This window comes from Microtus ochrogaster, chromosome 19 (assembly GCF_000317375.1).
Source record: "Microtus ochrogaster isolate Prairie Vole_2 chromosome 19, MicOch1.0, whole genome shotgun sequence".
NCBI classification, from domain to species: Eukaryota; Metazoa; Chordata; class Mammalia; order Rodentia; family Cricetidae; genus Microtus; species Microtus ochrogaster.
The window spans coordinates 36,803,609-36,822,964 of NC_022021.1; the positions used below are offsets into that span (position 1 = coordinate 36,803,609).

The following is a 19,356-nucleotide window of genomic DNA, read 5'->3' on the forward strand; positions in this document are numbered from 1 at the left end:
TTAGGCAAGATTGGCTGCTCAACAAGCCCTCCAGATCCTTATGTCCTCATCGTGCCTGCCCTGGGTTTACAAATGAATGCTAGAACATCTGGGTTCTATATATATATATATATATAATATACTGACCTTTAACTTAATTGAACACTTTTTGTAAAAGGTATTTTAGTTTCAAACTTTGAAGATTCAAATGTTTTCAGACAGTTGAAAATATACAAGTGGACTGCATCAGTTGAAAAATAGAAGGTGTATTCCAACTATAACATTATATCAGTAACAATGCTGAGTTAAAATATTTGTTCCTTAGAAAATTCTTAATACATATACCATTTTATTAAGGTAAATAAGAATTAGTACTATTATGAAAGTCATATATTTTTTTATTTATGAGATACATTTTCATAAATAAGATCTTAAATCAGAAATCCTAGTTCTCTAAAGGATATACAGTTCAATTACTTTTGATAAATCTGCAATTAATTTGACCTTCTATGGAGTGGACCTACAGAGCCTATAACATGTCAATTATACTCTAAAGAATTCCAAGTCATAACACAAAAATTTCTTTGCGAGTTAGAGAATTGTTAGAAAACTTAGCCAGCAAGTCACAAAATATTGTTCTTTATTAAAATTTTATGCCAGAAATTTGTATGTGAATAAAGTAAGAACAAAAGAAGCTCTGTGTTAGCTTTCATAAGTGTCTTATAAATAATGCAGTTCTATCAAGTTCATTTTCCTAGTTGGCTGTGCCTAATGTGTGCCTTTTCCTATTTGGATTCTGTTCCATCAGATACTTGTAAATAGAAATCCCGTTGTGGAAAATACACCTCTCCCACCCTTGTGTCTGTCTCCAAGGGAAAACGTAATCTGCCGTCAGTCATCTAATTAGGAGTCAGAGTCTCTCTGCTGCCGGCATCGACATCTGCACAGGTCTGATGAGCCAGTGTGCTGACATCAATGAACACTTTATTAAATTACACACTCCCATAAGCAGGCATGAGCTCTCAGAGTCCTCATAGTTTATGCACTATTGCACTCACCCCCTGTTTGCTCAAGCTAAAGGTGTCCAGGCCAAACAGAGAATATAAAGGTCTCATGAGGTTAATAGATTTTTTTTTTTTTTATAAAACACGGTATTTGTTAGACTTAGACTATCAAATCTTAAATTTAGGCTGTTGTGTGGATAAGAGATAAATAGCTAGGATTTAAAAGGTGAAAAATAAGACAGGGAGGTAGTATGGACAATGGATTGATCGCTTTCTTTTTTCCGGAGGGGAAGCATTAATTTCTTAGACTAGCATAAAGGAACAGTTGGTTGACATAAACACTTAAAACAATGAGAAGTTCCTGGATCCTCAATAGATATATCCTTAATATATAATGATTTTAAATATTCTCTAATTAATAAAATTACATATTCTTTAAGGCTTTTAATTACTCAGAGGCTTTCTAATAACAAAACAACAGAGGCATGATGTTGGGAAGATGACAGGGTTTGGACATTGGGTAGAACTGGAAAGAAGTCGTGGATGTAGAGGATCAAAATATATTCCATAAATATATGAAATACACAAAGAACACATAAATTAGTACTCTAAATGATTTAAATTTGTGATGAATGAAATAAAAGAAAGGTAAATATTTTTTAAAATTTACATTCCTTTTCTAAAGAATGGCAAACAGAAGGTGGTATTGCATTGTAGTTTTTGTTTAAGTACACCTCACTTTGACACTTGAGTATGTTTATGTAATTGTTGGATGTTCATATGGGACAAAATTAACCAATAGTAAAATATGTTCTTTCTGTGTGCAGTTCTGTGAGTTTTAACCAGTCCTTGCAGTGATTATTACAACAGTCAAGACAGATGTGTTTTCAAGTCCTTTAATGTTTTCTCATATCATTTTGATGTTATTATAATTTGTAATCTGTCTCATATCTCATATCGTTGCTGTTTTACAAAGGCTATATTAAGTAGAACCAGACATTTGAAATAATTTTTTCTTTAACACTTTATATTGAATATTTGGTGGTATTTGTGGCTACATCATTGTCAACAGTCAATTAAATTGTGTTGTGGATACACTACAATTTGTTAACTCATTCATCCATTTGAGAAGCTTATACTTCTTTTTTCAGTTATGGAAAATACTTACTAAACCAATCCTCCATTTCCATAGACTTTTATGTTAAGGGTTTTTAAAACTTAAAAATAATATGTTTAGGATGATACTGCTAAATCAAATTGATCAAATTAGTCTATATGTAAAATTTCAAGAAATAGAAAATACATTCATGAAATAGCTGATACTTTGCATTCTCATTGGAAAGGTCTAGCAGCTTCAATAGTCCATTCTTGTGAACTTCTGAGGGTGCATTTAAAAATAGTAGGGCTTTTAATTTTGTGATATGGTGTTCATTATAGCTCTAATATTCACGTTTTGTCCACAAAGATGATGAATGATACTGAACAACTTTTTGCATGCTGTTTTCAATCTACTTTTTCTTTTTGGAAGATGTTGTATTGTTTTGTATCATGGGAGTATGTGTAGGCATGTAATAGTAGTCATGTTTATGCCATGTATGCATGTGGAGGCCAGAAGACACCTGTCAGGAGTGAGTTCCCACCCTCCGTCTTCTGAGACAGAATACATTTCTGCAGAGGTGCGGCCTATTCAGTGCTAGTGGGCTCATGATACCTATTGACAGTTCTGTCTCAGCCCCTCCCTCATCCATACAAATGCTGGTGTTACAGCTGTGTCTCATAGCATCTGACATTTTCCATGGGTTCTGGTGACTGAATTTAGCTCATCAGGCTCACACAGCCAACATTTTAATCTGTTGAGCCACATCCTCAACTCAGCTTTCAGATGCTTATTTATTTATTTATTTATTTATTTATTTATTTATTTATTTGTGGTTTTTCGAGACAGGGTTTCTCTGTGGTTTTGGTTCCTGTCCTGGAACTAGCTCTTGTAGACCAGCTGGCCTCGAACTCACAGAGATCCGCCTGCCTCTGCCTCCCAAGTGCTGGGATTAAAGGCGTGCGCCACCACCGCCCGGCTTCAGATGTTTAATTGTATTTATTGTTGTTTGACACAGTCTCCTTTGGTTGTTCAGGCTCTCTGGAACTAATAATGTAACCTCAGTGGGCCTTGAACTCAGTACAGTCCTCCTGCTTCATCCTTCCTGGGATAACAGTCACGTGCCTTTAAATTTTGTGTTTGCACCTAATAGTGTATGTAACTGAAGATTTAATGTAGAGATACTTTACCAGATTAAAGTTTTGCAACTCTGTTCCGATTCTAAGGACCTTCTTATTTTTTCCATTTCATTAATTTGTGAGTAAGTGGTATTATATTTAATTTTGACAAAAATAGGTTTGTCTTTTTTTTTCCAAGGGTCCTGATTTACTATCATCTCTAAAAAGTTTTTGCATATTAAAATCACAGAACATTCTTCCTAAGATATTTCTTTCTGGAAGGTCTAGGACTTAGATTTTTATGCTAGACTTGCAATCTACTGCCAGTGATCTTTGTTGTTGTTGCCGATATCCCTTCTCTTAAAGCACAATTGTTTCATTTGTTTATTTTATTTGCATGACCTCTCTTCTGTTTCTTTAAAAACCTGAAATTCTACCAGCTAGTAGCTGCAAGATTTTTTATCTAAATATACAGTAGGGAATCTACACCCATGGAATCTCAACAGTATGGCTGTTAACAAAAGACCTGAACAATTGCAATATCATTTGAAATGCCAATGTAGGTGGGAGAGCTCACATAAAGCCCCACCTCTAGATGAAGAGCTACAATCAATTCAAAGCTTCAGTGAGAGGCAGAAATTAGCTTCCCCAGAGATAAATACCCTACATGATAATCCAATCCCAAAGAGAGCCCTAAATATACTTACAAACAACACTAAAGAGATTCAATAAGCTTTATTTATATATTTATTTGCATAAAGATTTAGCAAAATTAATTAAGGAATAAGAGGAAATGATTTTTAAAATGTGAGAGCCATGGGAAGGAAGAGAAAGGGAGATATTTAATTATATTTTGGTAACATACAAATTTTAAAGATTCAAAATGAAATTGTCTTTCAGTATTCTATAATAGAGAAAACTGCTAACTCAGGACACATTTTTGATACTGTTCACAGAAAATACGTTAAAAGTTAAAAGTGAATACACATGTTTACGAAAGAAAGCATAATAATTAAAATAAATTGGTATACTCATTGTAATACTGGTAAATCTCATAAACAGAGTTTCTTACACTGTGACACAATCACACACAATACTATCTCCTCCCACTTTCTCCTTTTCCATCTTCCTCCTATTCTTTTTACTATATAACTTCTTTACCATATTCATGTAATTATCTTTATAAAATGTAGGCTCTACAACTGAGATAAAAAATATACTATTTGTTTAGTATGATGATCTCACATTGTATTCATTTTCTACCAAATGACTTAATTTCTTATGGTTGAAAAAGAATCCATTTTGTGTGTGTGTCTGTCTGTGTATATATAACATATATATGTATATTAAAATAATAAATGTAAATGCATAAAATGTCATATTTTCTCTTTTTTCAATTTATTCTCAGCCCTCTATGTTGATTCTAATATGTGGTTAATGCAAATAATACTTTGAGACAAACATTGATGTCCAAATATCTGTTATGTTGACTTTGAGTGCTTTGGCTACATCGCAGAAGCAGTTTGCCTGGGGTTCGTGTAATTGTGTTCAATTTAGTTATTTGAGAAAACACATCAAGATCTAGACAGAGAATTTTCTAACTAGAGACCCAATAGCTCAAGAAATGACCCCAAGAACTGAGGAATGGAATTGCAGGAAATTCTGAAGATCCTCGTTGCAAAGGAAGTAACTGAGTGAAGAGATGGTTTGTCAAAACAGATAAAATCTTTGCTACCTATACACATGACAGAGGATTAAATTATAGAATAAAGAGAGAATTGGAAAATAATAATAGAAGATACCAAAAGAACTACTCAATTGCTGTGAAAAACCTGAATTATAGAAAAATTATGCCTTGTGATGCATTCTTTGTTTTTAACTGTTTTTATTCCTTGATATTTTATGGGGTTAAGAAAGCAAGAATGCATGATGTAGAAAAACACTGGAGATTTTTATGCATACTCTCTACTTCATTGCTTCCACAAATTTCTTACAACATCCACCCAGTTATGTTAAAAGTCAGTATAATAAACTATAGTGTCATCAACAGAAATATTTTGTTTAATTAACTTAGTCAATTTAAGGGTATTGAGTATGTGTGTGTGTGTGCACACACATACACACAAAGGAAAAGCAGACAATAAGATTATGCTTCTTTTCCCAAGATATGGCTATGCAGCCATCTAACAAAATGGGAAAAGTAGTGAGGGATAGTATCAAGTACAAAAACTTGAAAGATTAAACTTAACACAGAGTATATACTAGTTGTAGCAACTATATAGGAGAAGAAATGCTGAACGGAAATCTGCTTACAAGAATAATTTTCAACTAAGTGAATGAATGGCACTTTGTAGATTAGGCCTTAATGATCCAGAAAACAGCTGCTTTGGTTTATTTCTGGTTGGTACATGTCTTTTACTACTATAATCTTATTGAAATGAACCCACAGTAACTGTGGCTGGAGATAAGTGAAATATATAATGTGTAGAGATTCTCTTAGAATCTGGGAGATATAGACATTATTTCCTTTTACACTTGTTATATTTGTTTTAGTGATAAATATTACACTGTATTCAAGCACCAAATAATTCACTGAATCAGAATTATGAACTCCAATATTTCATATAAATGATCTCCTCAACTGGTGTTTTGGCTATTCTTATCAAATGAAAGACTGCATGCAGAATTTCACTTGGAATTCAAAGAATGTACTCTAGCAATTGGTAATTGTAGAGTGGGGATTAGAGTTTGTAGTTAATGAGTACAAAGATGAAAAAGGGAAACACGTACATACTCATCAAAGTCTGTTTTGATTAGGCACATTACAGTTTTAAATAATTCAACCTTCCTTTCTACTAACAAAATTCTTTAAAAACTCAATGTTAAAAATAGTTGAATCTTTGTTCTTAAATGGCTTTTCTTCTTTTTTACTGAAGTTCTGTCATGTTAGTGGTATATTTAAGAAAAAAGCAATGTGTGGAATTTATATAGCTAAGACTATTATTATCCATGAAGGCGGGTGGTCGTGAGGCTGGTCCCACGAGGGGTAGTGGGGTGGTAGTGGGTGGACCAAGGCTTTGGTGGGTCCCCTGAAGGTGGCCTGAGGCCACATAGGAGACAGAAGGATAGATATACCATGCATAGACAGTTTGCATATAGAGTTCATTTAGTGGGTTATGGAAGGAGAAGGGAATGGGAGAAGGTGGGGGGGAATGGGGAAGAGTGAAGGAGAGGGGGGGGGAGATAAGGGAAAAGAAAAGTGAAGTGGTGAGGCCACTTGTTCATTTCCCGGTTGCCCAGACTCCCAAAATAACCAAACAGGAACTGTATTAATTAAGTCACTCCTTGGCCAAATATTTAAGCATATTGCTAGCTAGCTCTTACATCTAGAATTAATCCATCTCTATTATTTTATAATTTACCACGAATCTTTTGTCATGGCCTACCAGCAAGGTTTCAGCATGTCTTTTTCTGGTAGCAGCCCCAAGGATTCTCTAAACTCCACCTTTCTTCTCCCAGCATTCAGTTATTTATCCCCGCCTAGCTCTATTCTTTCGCCCTATCCCAGGCCAAAACAGTTTCTTTATTAACCAATGATATTCACAGCATACAGAGGGGAATCCCACATCAATGGGGACTTAACATTAGTAAAAAACACTTAAATATAAATATATGAGTCTTGCTTCTTTTTTGTTCAGTTGCAAACTATGATAGAAAGTACAAATTAAAATTGAGCCAAGCGTTATCCAGATCGAACTGTGTCTATATTCAAGACAATAAAAGCTAATATCTATGGGGTAATTTTAGTGTTACATGTTGCCTACAGGTGAATAATTTAAGAGATATTTGTATTTATTTGTTTATTTATTTCCCATTGAAAATAGATTCTTCTCTCACTCAATACATTCCAAACTCAGTTTTCTCTCCCTTTTCTTCTATTTTTCTATTACCTTCCCTCTCCCTCAGATTCAGCCCCTCCACCCTTTATTCTTTGGAAAAGAGGAGACCTCCAAGAGAGGACAGTCAAACCTGGAGAGCATGGCCTACCAATTTAACTAGGCAGGGCCACATGAGCTCACAGAGACTGAAGCACCATACACAGGGACTAACTACATGGTCTTGAAGGACCTCTGTGGATCTATTGTGACTGTCAGCTTGGTGTTTTGTGGTACTCCTAACAATGGGAGCAGGAGTATCTCTGATTCTTTTGCCTGCACTCGAGTCTCTTTTCCTCCTATTGGGTTGCCTTGTCCAGTCTCCATAGAAGTTATTTTTTTTTTATTTTATGGAGTAGTTTTCCACAAAAATGTGACATACTGAACAAAAGTGAAAGTTCAGTACTGATAAAATGTGATAATATATATCACATTTATGTATATGTAAGTATACACACATATTAGCTGTTTTACAGAACCCATATAAGTCCCAGATCTAAGAAAATTTGGTAGCAGATGGCTTTTATCTGAACATCTTTAAGATACCCTGAGAGCATTCTTGCTACTCATTCCATATAATGAAATAAACTACAGCTACAGCAAAATGAGATTTCCAGGAAGTTGCAGTTGTAATGTCACAGCTGTACTGGTACTGCTAACTTGGTCATGGATTAAGTTACATCTGGGACACTCTCATTTGTTGCTGAATCAAAAAAAAAAAGTTAAGGAAACAGGAGGGGAAACTCTTGCATGCTCTTCTTTTACCTATTAGCAGAATCTTTGAGAGTGGAATACCTCAGTCATTGAATCTTGTATTACTTACCAAACTTTCAAATTTAAGTGAATTGTGTCTGGCTTTGAAAATGGTTTTGTGAAGATATTAACACATAGTATAGCTGCTGACATTATAAAAGGTTTGTGTTAGTCACATTCAGGATCTGAAAATCCATGTAATTAAAATTATGCTTTTTCTTGAATAAAAATAGCAATGATCTAAGCTTTTTGTATGTCATTATGCAATTTGGTAGCATTCTGTGCAGTGAGTGATGGCTTATTTGAAACTAGCAATCTTGGTCTTGCACTTACTGCTCAATTTAAAAGGTACCATTGCTTGTTTGGCCAGCTAATGTAAGGTCTGCCATGTTAATATGCAAATAAGATTTTGTAAATATAAGATTATAATTTAGTTTGGTCTTAAGGCAAAAGAACCAATATTCCTTCATATTGAAATATTTTATGAGTGATTGTAATATTTTGTCTAGTTTAAAAATTGTTGAGCACTGTGTGGATCCTTGCATTAGTAAAAAAGTTAGACAATATGAGTCCTTGTTTTAAGTTATACCTAAAAATAAATGCATGTGCAGAATACTTATAATAGAGTGATAAATATTCAATGTAAAATTCTACATTTTCTGACATTAGAGCACAGTAGGTAGTGTGTAATGAACTCTTGGAAAATATGATCAAGCATATGGCCTCATTTTATTTGAGTCCTTAGTGTAATGCTTTGATTCAATTTTCTCATAATTCTTTATTTAATATGCATAAATTGGCCTTAGTTAAATAAAAAGGAAGTATTTAATATGCTTTGACTCATTTGAATTGTAAAAAGCCCACCTGAAAAATGTCTGATTTTTAATATTGAAATCATATTAGCCTGTACTTATTGTATGGAATTCTAAAGGTATTTAAAGTGTCGACCCAAATTGGCTTAAATTTGTTCTCAATAATCATTAGCAATTGATATTATTCTTAGAGATGGTGAAAGATTAAAATCTATTACATTACTATCCTAATGACTATAACCAATTGACTGAAGAATGACTAATTTCTTTTTTCAGCCAATAATGTAAATGTATGGTAGTGATCAGCAGTGATGTGTAGAGACAATGAGTAATTGAAATTCACTGATGTGCTTATTACATTATAATTTTTGATCTTGCCTGCTATATACTTATGTTAACTTGTTTTGGAGGAAACAACATTTGATAACCATTTCATCAGAAGAATGAAAATTCTTAGATAAGAAAACTGAAATGAAATCAGTATGTCAATCTCATTCATGTGTACTTGCAAAGGGATTTATTTTATAGCATGGCCAGACAAAGAGATGCTGTTGAGTACTATTCTGAGAAACAAAGACTTTCTATTAAAATAATAATATTAATAATAACAGTAATAATAATATTTAGTGATACTGTTCTGGTATTTCCCATTAGAGTCTTGGTTATCATCCAATATATACAGTAAAACATAAATTTGTCTCTAAAGCACTATACTCAAAATCTCATAAACAATTTGAAGGATATTTCCGATATAAAGGAGGTCTGTGTTTCTGATATTCCTTGCATATGTCTAGCTGCACTAGGACTAGAAAGAGAAAATATTGACAGACACACACACACACCTGTGAGTTCAGGACTCAAGGAGGCTGCAGCAGAAGGATTGCAATGATTCTCAAGCCAGTCTGGTATAAATAATAAAGTCAGATTAGACTGACAAATAAAGACAAATCTTACCTCAAGTAAATACATAAACAGATCAGTTAGAGAAACAGACAGAAATATAGATGCATGCAGAGAAACAAATATTGCACATCTTCCCTACCACATCCCTACTCCACCAGTGCATGGACAAATAAGAACTTACCCAGGAATCCGAATTTACATTAAAATTTATAAAGTTCTTGTATGAAGAGAATACAGTGAATCATGATGAAAGATGGTTTCAAAACAAGTGGTGGTTTCTCACTAAATGTTAACTTATATTAATTATGTTTAAGACTAAGAAAGGAAACAATTTTTATTGTTTTCTCAAATTAATTACCTAGAAATTGTATTATAAAACTTCATTTGTTTTACTACACTTCTTTGATCTCTACCTCCTTTTTAATTGCAAAACTATAATTCTAGCTAGTACAATATCTCCTTTTTATATAATTTTATATTATGATATTTAGCTTTAAGTTTAAATCATAGATTCCAGCTTATTCATTAAGAATTTCAGCCATTTTCCTAGCCATTTGTGTACGTTTCTCTCCAATTCTGGACTCTACTCCCCTCCTCTCTGAAACCTTTACCAGCACACCACAGTCCCTCTGGCTGGGGAGTCTTCTCAGCCTTCCTCCCAGTCACCTGTTGAAACGAGAGTCTCTTGGGAGCAAGTGTGTGAAAGGAGCTCGAGCCGGGAGCAAGTATGTGGAAAGGAGCGCGAACCAGGAGCAGGCCCTCGAGAGCTCTCAGGAACATGCACACTCATCGCTTCCTGATCCTAGAGCATCTTAGCCCCCTTGCCCGAAGCTCGCGAACTGGGTAATAGCACACCGAGCGCGGCACAATATGACTGTTGTCCCTATAAGAAATGGAACTCAGGACATGAATGCAGAGGGATGACCTCACGAAGACACAGTGAGAAGGTGAACGTCTTCAAGCCGAGAGGCTGAGCTCAGAAGAATCCCAGCCTGCAGGCATCATAACCTTGTAGCCTCTTGAAATGTGAGAGAATGTATTTTTTGCTCTATGAGTCACATTGCCTGTGGCATTTTGTTACAGCAGCCTGACCAAATCAATACACTCTCTGCGAGTAAATCTCATGATGGTCCACATCAGCAGGGATAGGGGATACAAGAAGTCTCCTGGGAACTGAGACTCTTGTTTTCTGGTTTTTATTTTTCTAGTTGGTCCACGTTTACCATCGCTACAAATACAAAAACCATGACAACATAGGCAAGAGAAGGAAGGGAATTTGGTCACTTGATCAAGAATGTCACTGGGTTGTTTTGTCAAGGTCGTGGCTTTGTTATGAAGAATTTGCCAATTGGTTGAAAAGCTCATAGTGGCTCATCACGGTATACTAGCTCAGAGCCAGAACTGTAGGCTTTGGGAGGGAGAAAATACTCTGGCTCAGACTGGAATTCCCACTGAGCTCTGTTGACAACTACAGCTTGGGAGAATAATACAAAATATTTGTAAAGAGAATCTACCTTCAAGGAGAAAGGCCACTCGAGAAGTCAAGGAGCACTTTATAGAATCTATGTCCCTCTAGAGGGGGTGACTTATTACTACTTCCAAAGAGACTAGGAAGGTGAGCCTTAATTGGTTGCCTTATTTGGGCAAACATAGAAACACTGTTTGAGAATCTCACTGTAACCAATAAGAAGACAAAGTTTTCACAGACAATTGCTGGATGTGACCAAATCAGTCTCCGGATTTAAGATAAACCATTGAGCTAAGGATGGCCACGTTAAACCAGCAACAAGGAACCTTTTACCAACTGCCCTTCGGGTTTGGAGATGCCAAGTTTTCTTGTTCCTGCCTAGCAACAAGACAAAGATTACACAGAGAGCAATCTGGATTATCTAAGGAAGCCTCCCCAGTTCAGCAAGACCTGAAAGTAGACTTTCTGGCCACTCCTCCGAGATAGGGTACGCTGAGTGGAGAAACTGTCACAATCGAAGAGACAAACAACCGGCATTTGAGTCCTGGCCCATTGGTTCCTCTGCGTATGGCCCCAGAACAGGTATTTGATCTTCCATGGCTCTCAGATGGTCCATCTGTAAACCTGGCATACGCTGGACCCTTCTGCACAGAGCGACCATGAGGATTCCGTGTGACTGTGGATGAAATCAAAACAAAATAAACCCGAAGCAGGTGGGTGGAGATGACGAAGATGAGCTTGGCCTGATACCAGGAAAGTGAGTCACGACAGCCAGTCAGTCCTAGTTCACAGTTATGGCGACAAACAAGTGTGGAAGGCCAGGTGTTCCCCAGCCCTTCCCCCACTCATAACAAAGCCAGCAAACACCTGCAAAGGAAGAGGAACTCAGAGTAAACCAGACATAGTCTCTCCTCCAGGCATGGGCAGAGTTCTTCCAAACAGGTTGAGAATTTTTTTATAATAAAATTAATTTTTTTATTAATAAAAAAAAGAATTTCAAAGGACATATCAATTGCTTATCATAATATTATGGTTTTCCTAAGTGAATCTAATTCAAAAAGCTATAATTGCCTGAACAATATTTAGAATTACACATTAATGGAGAAATACACAAATCAAAAGATTTACATATAAAGATTTAAAATTACTGGAAATAGTATAAAAGTATTTAAAAATAGTTGATCCCAAATGTTGATATAAGGTTGGAGTAGTATTTCCTTAGTTGCAGGCATATTAAAATATTTTAATTGACTTTATTCTTGATGAATTGGGTTAAGAAAAATTAATTTAGATAATTCTCTGCAGGACTTTTTTAAAGTAAGAAATTCTCATGTTAAGAAAACCTGTTGGAAGACATTATAATTTTTTTTTGTGAGAAATGATTGCCTAAAATAGTGTGATGGGCTACCCAGATGGCTCGGTGCATAAAGTGATTTCTGTATGAACATGAGAACATGAGTTTAGATCGCTACAACACTAAAAGTGGCCATGAATAGTGGTATTAACCTATACCTCCAGCATGGGGGAAGATGGAGAACATGGGATCCCTGGGACTCCCTGGTCAATCATCCTGGCTTAATCTGCAAGCTCAAGGTTCAAGAAGACTCACTGTCTCAAAAAGTAAGGTCAGGAGCAATCAGGGGAGATATGCAAAGTTAAATTTCCAAAGACGCTCAGGTGCACCTGTGCACAAGCGCGCACACAGTGATGGCATATTGGATGGGGAAGAAAAATGTATGTATCTGAGAGTTATGAAGAAATATACCTCCCCAAACAAAAGAATATATTGACTGACTTTGTTAAATATTATTTTGATAGAAACTTTTCACAATTGGTGTCATATTACCAGACAAATATTTTTAGTAGTATTTAAAATAAGTAAGCAATGTTCTCAAATGTCTAGGTATTAACCCCTAACTTCATGGAACATGTGTAGTGGAACTGAACTTTGGAAGAATGTAATAATGAGTAAATTCAGTTTCTTTGAATTAGTTATGTCAAATAGTTTGGATGTAATCTATATTCAAATATACTTTTATTTACATTATAATTATTAAATCATGCATCTTACTGGGGATTTCTAAGGCATTGAAACAGTAAACAGTTGCATATAGAAAAATCTTGAAAATATGATTCCATTTCTTATGTAGAGTTTTGAATATTTATTAACAGAGTTTAAATATATGTTATTCATTAATATCTAAAATGTCAGTGTTGTGTTATAATTATTAGCTGTTTATTGTTGCATATAGAGGAAGCAGCAATATTGAATATAGTTGTGGTCAAGTTTATTAATGATCCCAGGCGTTGAGTTAGTACACTGTTGACTCAATAAATGTTAATATTTTTAGAACACAACAGAAATATTAATTCATATACTTCTGTGTCCTTAGAAATGCAGTAAGATGCTGGCCAAACTCTTGTAATATATCCTATATCATAGAAATAGAAACAGTTTAGTTAATGTTCCTACAACCTAGAATTCAATCAATATAAGTGTCTGAAAGGCATGAGTCTGGGATGTAAAACTACTTTACACATCAGATCCTTGCTAAACTCAGGTGGAGTATTACATGGCATATTATAATAGCATTCACATCGATCATGTTGTATGACTTCATGCGCTCACTATCATTTAATATACTCAAGGGAGACATTGGTTCATCATTAATCTTATTTCTAAAGCACATTTGCATTAGCTTTTCAATCTTTTTAATAACAAAGGAATAGGAAACCAAACAGAGTGCAACCAAATATGTGAGTGGAAGCATCAATGTGGATCACAGAGTACTTAGAGTGCTTCTCATAGAACATACAGAAAATTCAATCCTCTTAGTCTCTAAACAATTTAGAACAGTTATGATTTTCAGAAATAAAATAAGTATCTATTAGAAAGCTTTAACAATCTACACAAATTTACAGAATAAAAATGGCCTAAAACAATAATAAAACATAAGTAATTGTTCTTGTCAAAGGACTTTATGTGTGCATACTTGGCATAGATCATAGAATAGAAAATGATAGATGTTTGTACCATTATAATTCCTATTTTTTTACTGAATGTGGCCAATGAATTTCTCTTATGCAAAAGGCTCTGTTCTATAGACTGAATATAACAGTAAGGAAGAAATATACCTATCTAATTTCTGCAAGAGACTTTCATGTGTTAACAGAGTGCATAACTGGTAAAAATTAAAACATATAGAGTTCAAGGTGGTACATTTAATTCCAGAGTACATATCAAAGCAGGAGCTAAAAGGTGATGGGATCTAAGCTGATCTCTGAAAACAAAGCATGATAGAAAGAGAGCCCAAAACAAAAGCGAGCACAGGATCCTTAGTGAACAGAACACTAAAAGAGCCCTAGCCTTACAGGAGTCATTTTAGTGGGTTGAAGTAAAGGACTAAAATGAAATAGTTGTGTGAAGTAACAAGCCATTGTAAAATCCAGCAACATATATTAGGGTAGATCTTGTTTTCTGCTCAAAGTTCAATGAGCCTTCCATGCAGAAATAAGATGTCATCCAACTGATGTTACTGAGATTACGTGGAGATGCCATATAGAAAAGAGTGACAGGTATAAGGTTAGAGAGCAGGGAGTAGGCTATTACCATAGTAGATATTGGACATTATAGTCCACAGTGAAGGCAGAAGTGTGGTAAGAAGTGTTCAGATCTTGCATTGTATTACACATGTATCTGCTACGAGTAGATCCTTCTCGTCTCTACTGCTAAGTTTATTACAAACCAGTTCACTGGAGTAGTGCCTTTTATACTTAAGGAAATCCTAGTGATCCTTTGGAAGGAAGATCCTTTCAGCAGAAGACTTTTGCATGTGTTTATTTCTTTCTGTTTGTTTAACTTTTCTGTAATATCTGATCAAATTTCAACAATATTGTTATTGTGTTTCATGTTCTTCATAATTCTTATATCTTATTTGAATAAAACGTTATTTTCAAAGTTTAATTGTATGCTAAATTATCGAAAACTTGACATGCAAAATGGTGTCTTTCTACTTCACTTAGAAATTATAAGTCATTAAAACAGTGTCATCAGATAAAGAGTCATGGATGGTCTTTAAACGGTATACTTGAAAGAAATTAGTTATCACTGTTTTTCTTAAATTTTAGATATTCTATCAGACAATGCTTTCTAAAACTGATCATTATTTTAAATAAAAGAAAAAAAAGAATATTTTATTTTGCACTTATACTAAATCATTTTCGTGTTAAAATTGTAATAAAAAAGATCAAATTGTTTTCCACTAACTATTTTTAATGTTTGTTTGCTTGAAGCTCTTGGAAATACGTCCACAGCATTATTGAAATGTTGGAGGCCAGCTGAGACCCAGTGAGATCTGATGCCATAAACAGAACTACTTTCTCATCGTCTACACTAGAATTTTTCAAGAAGTGAACTATGACGATCTATCAGTTCTTGAGACTTTTTGTTCTCTGGGCATGCCTACCCCACTTCTGCTCTCCAGAGTTAATTTTCAGAAGGACTCCTGGGCTTCAGCAAATGATTGCAGAAGCCCGCGTCCCAAGAAGTGATGGTAAAATCCTTCACCGCCAAAAACGTGGCTGGATGTGGAACCAGTTCTTCTTACTGGAAGAATATACAGGATCTGATTATCAATATGTAGGCAAGGTAAGTAAATCTGTGTTGAAAAGGTAAATGCTTATAGTCTTGACTTACATATCTAAGAAAAGAATATTGAAGGTCATCGAGATTCGGTGACTGTAAATTTGTTAATCTAAACATTCCCAACTCCTTTTTATTCATCTAACATCAACTGTACTTTGAGAAACTGAAAGATGCATGCAACATCTTGCAAAGTAGATAGATAGCCTGAAGAAGCCATCCCCTGTAATTAGATTAGTAACTACCCAGATAGCCATCTGAGAGCCTTCACCCAGTGACTGATGGAAACAGATGCAGAATTCCACATCCGAGTACTGGGTGGAGTTTAGGGAATCTTGTTGAATAGAGAGAGGAAGGATTGTATGAGCCAGGGTGATCAAGGTCATCACAAGGAAACCCACAGAAACTAACATGGGCTCACAGGAAGTCCTAGTCTCTGAACCAGCAGTGAGGGAGCCTGCATGGAACCTACCTAGGTCCTCTCCAAATGTGTGGCAGTTGTGTAGCTAGATTTACTCGTGAGACTCCTAGTGGTGGGAACAGGGCCTGTCCCTAATCAGGTGGCTTGTCTTGCCCAGCCTTAATAAAAGGCAGGCACTTAGTCCTACTTCAACTTGATAAGCCATGTTTTGTTGACACCCAAGGGAAGGCCTGCCCCTTTCTGAACAGAAACAGAGGAGTGAATGGGGTGGAGAGTTCAGGACAGAATGGGAGGAGTTGAAGGAGAGGAAACTGAGGTATGGATGTAAAATAAGTGAATAAATTTAATAATAATTATAGTAATATAATTATAAATAATTATAATAATATTGTCAGAACTCATTATAAGCATCAATTTTTGATCTCAAAAATTCAGAAGCTACCGAAAGTAAATTTTTATGTAAACTATTTTTAATGCATTTCTTTAAATGACCATCTGTATGTAAGTTAGCATTAATGCTTACTACAGCAAAGATATATAAAAGGCATGTTTAATTTTTTTACAAAGTGAGATACACATAGGTAATATAATTGTCCCAAGGGCAATTATATAGCTTGCTTAAAAGAAAATATATTTCCATAAATTATTCTTTTATTTGTCTTAAGTTACATGTGAACACAATTTTTAAAAACAAGATAGGCAAGCTAATATATATATATATTATATATATATGCTATTGTATTGCAGTATAAGATTGAAAAGACAGATGTTTGGTGAAACTATGCTAAGCTTTCACCCAAGGAAAACAATATTTTGTGATAATAAATTTCCATTATTTTTAGAACTTTGGTGTATTTTGGGGACATTTGAATAATTTTAGACTTGTTAAATATGTGATAAACAGAATAAAAATGACATAAAAAGTGAAATAACTAAAAGGAGTGGGAATACAAACAACAAACCTTGCAAACTTAGACGAAGGCAGGAAGTAGCAGACTTTCCAGTTCAGATTGAATGCTTGACTGCAATGTAAAGGTAAATTTCATATTTGTTGAACTAGGAAACTTAGGCTGTAAATACAACCACATAAAAATAAAGTAACAGAAAATCAAGCTATGAAGCTATAAGTCAATTTGTTTACTTTTCTGTGGGCATAGCAGTTACTAGATTTCCATCAATTTCTCCTCGTCTAGTCTTTAATGGGGATTTAATAAATGTTGCCAAATTACATTATTATTATTATAGTATATGCTTTCTCATGATACTCTCCCCACCCCAACAAACAGAATATCAATACTTTGAATTCAAAACTTGTACTTCATGTCTTTGTTTGTCTAGTTCTCATTAACTCCTTAGCTAATTTAATTATTGCTAGTCATATTGAATAACACTTCCTCAGCCATCTGGTGCCATTCGGCTTTTTGGCAGAGAAAACTAGTCTCTAATTTAATATTAGTCTGGACAATTAAAGTTAGAATCATCTACTTACAATATATGCATAATAATAGAGAACCCAATTATAACAAATATGATATTCTTACTCTGCTATATAAAAACCAATAAGATTTCATGAATTTTATCAGATTCTATAAAATGTGTGCAATTCCTATTTTAAGAGTATTTGAAGACCTACTGTTCCATAGAAGTTTAGCAGATGTTTTAACTCTCAATACTGTCTAGTTTAGCTTCTGTTTTGTTTTAATTCTTTATATATTACTATGACAAAACACTGCAACCAATGCAACTTCTGAAAGAAAATGTTTAATAGGATTGACAGGTTTAGAGGATTAGTGTAGTGTACATGAAGGATGAACACAGGCATGGCAGCAGAAACAGCTGAAAGCTCACATCTTGATACCCAAGAAGAGAGAGACACACTGGGTATACGTAGCATCTGCTGAAACACCAAAGCCAGTACAATGACATGTCTCTTCCGATTAGGTCAAACCACATAATCCTTGGCAAATAGTTCCATGAACTGGGGACAAACAATTCAAACATATGAGACTATAGACGCCTTTCTCATTCAAACCACATTACAAATCTGTTTCATAATTTACATGGTTTATTCATTTCATAGCATAAGAAATAGATGTTTAAAGTCTTTTTTATTGCTCATAGGTTAATACCTCAGACCTAACTTGCACTGTATCAGCTACTCATGGAATAAATATTTTACTTTAGATATATATGCCAAAATACTTTAAATATTATAATAATATATTAAATATATCATTTATGACATTAAATAGCATATATAATATTTTGATATTATATACGGATGTTAATGAATGAAATTTTATTGCAGTATATATTTATTCATAAAATATAAAATTCTTCAAATTCTCTACATATTATTTCTTGTATTAATTTTGAAAGCTATTACACTGTCATTTTTCTTTAGGAAATTTATCTTTCAATTTTTACTTGCTTTAAGACAGACAAGTGCTAAAGATGCTAGTGGTTTCAGTGTCTCTAGATTGATTTGGCTGTAAATTTAATATGCATTCTAATTGAAGGCATATGGGGGAATGGTGACAGACACCCCACTGTAGGAGGAATGTCTTGGGGCTGAGAATAGGAAGCAATAAAGAGGAGAATTCTGGTGGGATGAGGACACAAGTATAAAGCAGATGTATAGAGACTGAAAGTATTTTTTTATAGACAGTTACATTTTCCCAAGTAAGAACTCTTTATTCTGTATGGCTTTGAAGTTGAAGGCAATTTAGGAAAGCATGCAGTTAGCAAAAAAGACCTTGAAGTAACATCTTACTTTCAAGCATTTCTCTTTCAGTTGGTTACTGCATTTATTTAGGCTTCATTTCTCTGTCTGTGTAAACAAAGAGGATGTTTATACCAGTGGATAGATCCTAAATGCACTTTTACAAATACTAATACATTATTAATGTAAAGGGTATTTAAATCCTCTTTAGAAAGGGAAAAGAAAGAGGGGAGACAGGCCAGAGGCTCAACTGTCACTGCCATGACTTTGTAAATGTCAAACACTGAAGTCAAAGCATTTCTTTGCTCTTGTCCCAGTAGTCAAGGATTTTGCTTTACGTGACACAATCAAGTGGTTCATAGTTAAAACATACTCAACATAAGACCTTCTTGTTTTCCCTTTCCCAGGAGTAAATGGTGACACTGTAACTTAGACACTTCTTACATTCAGGAACTTACAGCAATGCAGGCCAATGTATCTGCAGTGCAGCTGCCCCGTCGTCA

At 34.6% G+C, this 19,356-nt stretch overlaps 1 protein-coding gene across 2 annotated transcripts in view; it reads left to right on the forward strand.

Annotated features, from left to right (window-relative positions):
* Positions 1–19,356, forward strand: part of LOC101986955 (cadherin-10) — a 184,757-nt gene that overhangs the window by 56,498 nt on the left and 108,903 nt on the right. For both annotated transcript variants that reach the window (XM_026783755.1, XM_005356651.2), the window contains exon 2: positions 15,362–15,716. In XM_026783755.1, the coding sequence (XP_026639556.1) occupies positions 15,486–15,716 (231 nt within the window). In that variant the 5' untranslated portion in view covers positions 15,362–15,485. The remainder of the gene's footprint in view (positions 1–15,361; positions 15,717–19,356) is intronic.